General features: G+C 35.0%; 1 protein-coding gene across 1 annotated transcript in view; it reads right to left on the bottom strand.

Moving 5' to 3' along the window:
- Positions 1-5,215: 5,215 nt before the first annotated feature.
- Positions 5,216-9,543, bottom strand: part of LRRC63 (leucine rich repeat containing 63) — a 71,059-nt gene continuing 66,731 nt past the window's right edge. Inside the window, exon 11 of the mRNA XM_054446701.2 lies at positions 5,216-6,486. Coding sequence (XP_054302676.2) covers positions 6,273-6,486 — 214 coding nt within the window. The 3' untranslated portion in view covers positions 5,216-6,272. The remainder of the gene's footprint in view (positions 6,487-9,543) is intronic.

The raw sequence follows: 9,543 nt of genomic DNA, 5'->3' as shown, positions 1-9,543 counted from the left end.
GAAATCTCACTTCAAAAAGGCAGGCAGTAAACTGAGAAAAATATTTTCATCACACATGACAGAAGGTTAATATTCTATCTATCTAAGCTGTTACAAATCAATAAGATAAACAAGCATACCAATAGAAACGTGAGAAAAAGATGCAAAAGGAAAAATCAGAAAAGATAATAGGATCATGATTATTTAACGTGGAACCCAAATCAAGTTTATTAGTAATAAACAAAATCAGTCACATTGTCTAATTGGCAATGAATATATTTGTTAATTAATTAATATCAGTAATGTGGGCTTAGGCAAAAAAGGGCATTTTATACATTACTGGTGAAGAGGTAAACTGATATGAAGAACAATTTTATCATAAAAAATTTATATCAAAATTAAATGAAAATAGGTAGAGATTTTGACAATGATTTAGCTTTAGAAATGTTCTTTATCAAATTGTTGTTTATAATAGAAAAGAAAATGAAGGTAATTTAATTAGAGAATATTAGATAAGTAAATTGGGGCACTTCCATAATGACACATCAATATTGGAATATCATAACAGAAAGGTATTTGTGATATATGGTTGAGGAGAGAAAAATAGAAAGTGTCACCATTATATGATCCCATTAAAAGTTAAAACATTTTTAATTTTCATAAGAGTAATACATAATTATATTAAAAATTCAAACAATGAGAAGTTCATCTAGCCAAAAGCAAAGGACCCTGTAATAAGACCCTAGATTCTGTTTCCCAGACATAACCGTGAATTCATTGTTTACCATTCAGGTGGCTTCTGTCAACCTTTTACTTTGTGTATACAGGCACTTGTATGCACACATACTCACTGTTGCAGGATGACTTTGCAATACTCTTGAGTATTTTACAGACAGACGATTTCTATTATTCCTAGTCTCCCTACATGTCTTAATTTAACAAAGCACACTTTGCACTAGGAGTGAGAAAAAGATAGAAAAAAGAAAAGAATGAAAGAAAGGAACAAGAGGAGGGCAGGAGAGAGGCTGGAAAGAGAAGGAATGGAAGGCAAGCAAGTCAAGGAATAGGAAGGATAAAAAAGAGCCTGGTTATTGAGATGTTTTCAGCAATGATCAAGAAAACCTAGAAACAGAAACATTCACTCATCTCTCTTCTTTCTCTGGTGCTCCTGGAGTTTTGGAAGTTACAGATAATGTGGGTCTTACAGTGATTACTCAGTGGCTTACATTGGTTGATATTTGAATGTTTAACCAGTCCTGCAGCCAGGCACGGTGGCTCATGCCTGTAATCCCAACACTTTGGGAGGTTGAGGCAGGAGGATCTCTTGAGCCCAGGAGTTCGAGACCAGCCTGGGCAATATAGCGAGACCTTGTCTCTACAAAAAATATAAAAATTATCTGGATGTGGTGGTGCCTGCCTGTGGTCCCAGCTACTCAGGAGACTGAGGTGGGAGGATCGCTTAAGCCTAGGAGGCTAAGGCTGCGGTGAGCTGAGATCATGCCCCTGCACTCCAGCCTGGGTGATAGAGCGAGACCTGTCTGCAAACAAAGAACAAAACAAAACAAAACAAAACAAAAACCAGTCCTGCATTCTTGGGATAATTTTTATTGATGAGATCGTCAGTGATGATGATGTATAGTTGAGCCTAATGAAAAGATAATGAGGTATGTTACACAAACACCTGCCTCTCTTGAATCAACACTTTGGTGTGAGCGTTCTGACCTCTGGAGAACAGTGATTCTCAGTCTTAGCAAGCATTAGAGTCACCTGGAGACCGGGTAGTAATTAAGATTCCTGGATAGTATTCCCAGAGATTTTGATTTAGTAGGTTGGAGGTAGGTCTGAGAATCCATATTTTTAACAAGTGTATGAATGATGCTAATGCTGTTCTTAAATTATATAATACAAAAAAAAGCACTACTGGAATAAGGAAAATTCTTCTATATACAGCTGCATGCTTATAGGTACTTAGTGTTTAAGTAAATGCAAGAAGCTGGTTAACAATATGTGGGCATCTGAAGGAAATTAATATGAAATACACTTTTCACTCTTAAATCTTTTTTGAGCTGGGTAAAGTATGCTAGTATTACCTAAATACATATTTTTCCTAACTCCCAATTAAATATAAATGAACATACCTTTTGACCCAGCAATTTACTTCCAGGGAAATATACCACAGATATATGTAAACATGTGCAAAGGACAAACTTATTCATCACAACATTTTTTTTCCAAGCAAGAGGTTAAAAAGTTAAAAGTCCATCAAGCAGTAAACTGGTGAAATAAGCTATATATGTTGCTCAATGGAATAATATGAAACCATAAAGAAAGAATATAAACTAATAATGTACTGATCTGGAATAACCTCTATGACACAGTTTGAATGGAAAGATGCAGAAAGGAGCATATATTATGCTAATATTATACAGATAAGGAAGAAATATATGTATATGTTAGCATATATATGCATAAACTATCCTGGAATACAAAATGATTGATATCATTGGTTGTCTCTGAGAAGGGAAAATGATGCCAGGCATTAGGGCTAAAGAAAGAATTTTTATCCTATACACTTTTTTGTACCTTTTGAGTTATGTGACTATGTTACCTAGTAAATATTTTTCAAAAACTACTTGGTAGATCTCTTTCCATTTAAGGAAACAGAGTTATCTAATTTTTAAATGACTGAATGATAGTGCCTTGTATGGATTTACATACATATTGATGAACTCTTTGAATGTTTCCAGTTTTTCACTATCGTAAATATCCTGGTGGTAAGTATACTTGAATATATTTTTAGACATATGCACAAGTATTTTTTAGCAGAAAATTATTAGACTTATGGTAAAAACCAGAATTAAATGTTGATTGTTATAGCTATATTAAGCTCATCTTTTGTTGTTATTGCTACTTGTAACAGCTTATTGGATGTTAGGAAGTTTTAGAGGTCTCTGACAGTTCCAGATTTTAGCTGCCCAAAACACTTTTTCTTCCCCTAGTTTTCAGTTCTAGAATTCTCCTTTCTTGTGGAGAATCTAATTAGCATGTTTTGGGAGGGGCTAATTCTGCCTTACCTAGTTGCAGAGATGGGCATGTGACTCAGGCCTGGCCAGGGTATGCCATCCATGAAGCTCTAATGATTTGTTTGTATTTGGATTCGTGACCCAGGCTGAGCCAATGAAAATCATCCCTAATGTATTTTACAGTAACAGTTGGGATAGATAGTGTGTTTTCCTCTGAGGTTCCTGAGATTCTTGTACATGAACCTGGAATGATCAGTGGCCATCCATATTACCTGGATATGAGACAAAATTTTTAGAAAGTATTGGTAAGAGATAGATGATAGATGATAGACAGATAGATAGATAAATAGATAGATAGATAGATAGAGTAAGCTAGATTAGATAGACAGAAAACTAGATAATGCCTTGATGACACAGTTTGAGTCCTGAATGAGTTGTGCCAGGAGACACATGCACAACCTATATATATATATATATATTTTGTTGTTGTTGTTGTTGTTGTTGAAAACCTCATTCTTTGCTGGTCATATATACTATAGATATGTTCCCCAGTGTGCTGCTTGTCTTTATTTTTGGTTATTTTTGCTCGACAGACATTTAAAAAAATTTTACATGGTAAATTTGTTCATCTTTTCTTTGAGGTTTCATTACCCACTTTAAAAAAATCTAAATCTGATTTCTTAAAGACCATAGTTATTTATTTTTATATTTTCAACTTAGTCCTTTAGGTCTAAAATTGGAAATTAATCTTTGGTGTGGTGTCAGACAGATAATCCCATTTTTTAAAAAAGAGTAATACATTATATAAATGTGTGTATACACACATACACATGTTGAAATGATTGTCTGGCTTTCATTGGGTGTTGGTGTAGCCGAGTACCCCGTTTTTAAAAGGAAAAAATGATTTTGTTTTCTTTTTCCTTTTCCCCCACTTTCTACTTAGCTCTTTAGGAATGCAATTATAACCTTTACCTTCTCTCCATCGGGTGTGGCAAACTTATCTATGTGTTTACTTAGAAGTTCCAGAGACCAAAACTTGAAGCAAATCAGGCCGCTCTGGAACTCTCACCCACTAAGAGATTGCCTCAATTTACAACGTAGCTGCCTGCCATGGCGCCAGCCAGACCACGTGATAGATAAGACATCTGAAGCAAGTCACACAGACCCCACACCTCCTCCCCTCCTCCCCATCCCCCCTTTAAAAGCCCTTGCCTTCTGCCCTGAAGGCTGAAGTGGTATCTCAGGGCAGGAGCCTGTACTACTTCCCCTCGGGTAGCTCTTGAATTAAGTCACTTTTTTTTGTTTTTTCCGTGTGTGTTTATTTATTTATTTATTTATTATTATACTTTAGGTTTTAGGGTACATGTGCGCAATGTGCAGGTTAGTTACATATGTATACATGTGCCATGCTGGTGCGCTGCACCCACTAACTCGTCATCTAGCATTAGGTATATCTCCCACTGCTATCCCTCCCCACTCCCCCTACCCCACAACAGTCCCCAGAGTGTGACTTTTTTTTCCCATCAGACCTTGCTCTTGATATTCAGACTCTGCAAGCAGTGGATGACTGAACCTGAGTTACCAAGGCATTACAAGGAGGATTTTGTTTTCTTCTTAGGTTTAGTTGTATTTTCTAATATTTCTATAATAAATATGTCTTATTTTCATTAAAAAATACTGTAAGTTTCTTTTTTTGGAAGATCTATAAGAGATCACTCAGATTCAAGGTTTATACTAAGCATGAAGAGATTGGGTTCTAAGTATATTTCATGTTTGTCTAAGTATCTAGGTATATTTAGTTTTGAAATGTCCCTCAGAATTTGTCATTTCCCTTGAAAGCTATTCTTTTTTATTTCCTATTTCATTGTGAAATTACTCAGTTAAACCAAAACCCAACATGTTTTGAATAAGTAAATAAACATATTTCTTCCCCAAGAAATATTTCAGGAACAAGGGTGAGTATTAATAAGCTATATGCCACAGGGAGTTAGTATTATTTTCTTCATCTTGTTTTCTAATTATGAGTATATTGCCTTTTAATGAATTAATTTATCATACTATAAATATCCGTTTCTGTATGCATGTGTAATATGGTAGTTACTTCTCTCATTATAAATAGTTTTATTCTTATGCTGGAGAATACAGTGTATACTTATCAAGCAAAGCAGAGTTTACCTGATTCTGCTGAAAAATGAAACAGAGTCTCAAGGAAAAGTGTGTAAGCATTGCAATTTATTGAAATCAATAGAAAAATTATTCTGCCTGATTTATCTTTATTTAAATGATATCACTAAAAGATACACACAAACATGACATAATGTATATTTTCTGACATTAATGATGATAGCTGTGTAAATTTAAATCATTTCATATCACTAAATTTAGCAATGATATTTGAGATTTAAGTGAACTGTGTGTAAAGATATGTGAAACAATTCTATGCCATTCTAAAGTTGTTTGTATATCAAAATGCCCTTTTATCTTTCTCTTACCAAATGTTAATTCTTAAAGTAAGTTTTACTATATGTATATGTGGCTCTGCAATGTTATTTTGTAAGCTGTGTTTTATTTTTGTGTCAGGCTATCACTGTAGGCCTTGGTAGATGCTGGTGCTAGCCTATGGAATCAGACTAATGTCCAGTTTCTCAGCTTTAGGACATGAAGTTCAAGGTAACAATTAAAGACTGTACCAGTTCTCTAAGAACCTGGGACATTAATTTAAACAAACAAATGGGGATAGAATTAATCTTTTATTCCCCAAAACAACCTACAATTGAGATGATAGGCGCTGGTCAGATTTCCACAGAAATGCACAAGCATTGAGCACTTGGATGTGTGACGTTGAAGCTCTATGCAGCACAAACCCCACTGATGACTCTGCAATGTTATCTTGTCACTTAGTATGGATGCATGAAAAGACCAGTTGTAAGATATAACCCATTTTGCAAAGGATTCTAACATTTTTCCTTTTATAGTAAACAGGCTCTGAAAGAAATTTTCTAGAGCTTTATTCAAATCCAAAGGCTTTACTAATCCTCCTTGAGTAATTATTCTGCAAGAATTCCCAAACAATTACAAACTTTCATAAGGAGCTAGAATTACAAAGAGAATTCATATGAGAAGACACTTAACGTCTTCCAAACAGAACCTCTACTTTTAAAGAGATGAATTACTATATGTAGATATATATGTAGTAAAAGCCAGTAAAGTTTATATATATATATGAATATATATATATATATATATATATACATACGATAAATCATTGTACTATAATTCTTTTGACAACTCCACATCTAGCGCTATTCTTCTGCTAGGACTACCATCTAAAACAAAACTGCTTTCCTTTATTCTTCTATAGCAAGAAGGAGAACAGACATAAAACATAACTGGAAGCTGTGATGCTCCAAAAATATCACAGGATCGGATGACACGAAAACCTTCACCAAACTTGGGACCATGACACCATTCACACCTGGATGTGCTGAAATGGAGGAAGCAGCAAGTCAATATTTAATAAATTTTTACTAAAGACTGTGCTATGCAAGACTCCAAATAGTATAAAATACGGCCCTTATCTTCATTGAGCTTACCAGCTAGATGAGTGCTACCCATTAAGTGAAAGACTAAACATTAAAAGAGCTAAACAATAAAGTAGATATATGTATAATACAATCCTAGCTTTTTAAAACAAAAAAGTATATATGCATAACAAGAAAAAACTCTAATGATAGATCCCAAATTGAAAATAGTTATTATTCTTGGGAAATGTGATCACAGGGGTTTTATGTTTCTTTATAATGTGTTTATTTTCTAATTTTTTATAATAAACGTTATTTTTTATGATACAAAAGAAATACATCATTTAAAAAAATAAAGGTACTATCATAACCTAGTAGGGAATTAGAGTCCATAATGTATTTTTAAATGGTTAGAAATAAGTTAAAAAATATTAATCCATTAGTACATTAACATTAGTACAGGAATAGACTATTCACAGAAGAATTAAAAATGAATGTCAAGAGAACATAGGTAAAGCTTTCTATCTCCTTAGTAATCAGGGAATACAAAACAAAATAGCAAAGAAATACCATTTCACAATCATCAGATTATAAGAATATGTTTAAGTATTTAAACAAACTATAAAACCCCTGGAAGAAAACATAGTGGAAATGCTTCAGGACATTGACCTAGGCAAAGATTTTATGGCTAAGACTTGAAAAGCATAAGCAACACAAATAAAAATAGACAAATGGGACTAATCTCGAATTAAAAACCTTCTGCACTGCAAAGGAAAAATCAACAGAATCAACAACCTACAGAATGGGAGTAAATATTTGCAAAGTATTCATCTGACAAGGCACTAATGAATATATGAGGAACTTAATTCAACAGCAAAAAAAAATCTTATTTTAAAATGATCAAAGGATATTTTCAAAAGAAGACAACATATAAATTGGCCAATAAGTATATGAAAAAATGCTCAACATCACTAATATTTAGGGAAATGCAAATCAAAACCATAATAAGATATCTTACCCTGGTGAGAACGGCTATTATAAAAAAGACAAAAAGTAAAAAATGCTGGTAAAGACACAGAAAGGAAGCAACTCTTACACACTTTCAGTGGTAAATGTAAATTAGTACAGCCGTCATAATGGAGGATGGCGGTTTCTCAAAAAACTAAAAATAAAGCTATCATACTATCCAGCAATCTCATTACTGGGTATTTATCCAAAGCAAAGGAGATCAGTATATTGAAGGGACATCTGCACCCCCATATTTATTGCAGCACTATTCACAATAGCCAAGATATGGAGTTGACTTAAATGTTTATCAACAGATGAATGGATAAAGAAAATGTGGTATATACACACAATGGAATACTATTCAGCTATAAAAAGAATAAAATCTTGTCATTTGTGGCAACAGGGATGATCCTAGAGGACACTATGTTAAGTGAAGTAAGTCAGGCAGAGAACGGCACTCATATGTGGAAACTAAAAACAAATTGAGCTCATGGAAGTAGAGAGTAGAATTGTGGTTATTAGAGGCTGGGAAGGGTAAGAGGAAGAGGAGGATAGGTTAAAAATGGAAAAAAAATCACAGGTAGATAGGAGTTTTAGTGTTCTATAGCACTGTAGGTGAATATAGTTAACAATAATTTATTGTGTGTTTTCAAAAAGCTAGAAGATTTTAAATGTGCACAACACAAAGAAATGATAAATAAGGTGATGGATATACTAAGCTGATTTTATCATTACATACTATATACATGTATTGAAATATCACCCTGTATGTTATAAATATGTATAATTATGTGCCAACTAAAAATAAAAGAAAAAAATAAAAACAAAAATTTCTATCATTCTCATGCTCAAGGAAGTCAAGGTAAAATTCTGTGGAACATGAATCTTCTGACCCCATTCTCAATGGAAGTGGATTCTCTGTCTGAGGTGATACAATGTGGGTAGAGAGACAGAGAGAGGCAGACAGCAATGATAAGTTGTACAGGACAGAAAAGACATACATAGCTGCTAATTGACAGGGCAGCCACTGGAGTGACAGCAGTAGCTGAGCTTAGAGTGACTTTAGTGCAAGCCTACAGCTCAGCTGTAATCCAAAGAACTCAGCAAAAGTAGGACAGTACCGAAATTTTCGGTAGCTAGAAATTCAGGATTAAAGCCAAGGGTAGACATTGGAGGATGACAGTGGTTTGGTGACAAATCCCTCCCTCACTGTTCTTATTTTTACTAATATCACAGTCATCTTTGATGAGATTGAACCCTTAGTCATTTTTCATCCTCCCTCTCCCTCTCGGCTCACATACCTAGGTATGTTAATTTTACCTCCCTAATTTGTCTTGCATTTCCTGCCTGTTCATACCCATGCTTATTACTTTGGATAAATCCCTCCTTACCTGTTATGGACATGAGTGTTTTCACTGACCTCCACCCAGCCTTCCCCTGCACTAGTCTATCTGTGACATACTGCCAGGTCTATTTGTGCTATTTGGACTCAGTGACTCTCAAGGCCTGAAGAAGAAACTTCCAATACATTCAGTGATCTCCAATGGACAGCTAGCTAACTCCATTTATTTCTTTTTAGCTCACTTCTTGGTCCTTTTTTTTTCTTTTTTTTGAGATGGAGTCTTGCTCTGTCACCCAGGCTGGAGTCCAGTGGCATGATCTGAGCTCACTGCAACCTCTGCCTCCTGTGTTCAAGTGATTCTCCTGTCTCAGCCTCCCAAGTAGCTGGGATTACAGGCATGTGCCACCACGCCCAGCTAACTTTTGTAATTTTAGTAGAGACAGGGTTTTGCCATGTTGGCCAGGCTGTTCTTGAACTCCTGACCTCAGATGATCAGCCTCCTCCGCCTCCCAAAGTGTTGGGATTACAGGCGTGAGCCACCATGCCCAGCCACCACTACTCTTTTTTTTTTTTTTTTAGGCGGATTCTCACTCTGTTGCCCAGGCTGGAGTGCAGTGGCACAATCTTGGCTCACTACAACCTCAGCCTCCTGGGTTCAAGTCGTTCTCCT

This window comes from Pongo pygmaeus, chromosome 14 (assembly GCF_028885625.2).
Source record: "Pongo pygmaeus isolate AG05252 chromosome 14, NHGRI_mPonPyg2-v2.0_pri, whole genome shotgun sequence".
In the NCBI taxonomy this organism is placed as follows: domain Eukaryota; kingdom Metazoa; phylum Chordata; class Mammalia; order Primates; family Hominidae; genus Pongo; species Pongo pygmaeus.
The sequence above is the reverse complement of the archived record's forward strand: the minus strand, read 5'-3'. Positions and strand labels throughout refer to the sequence as shown.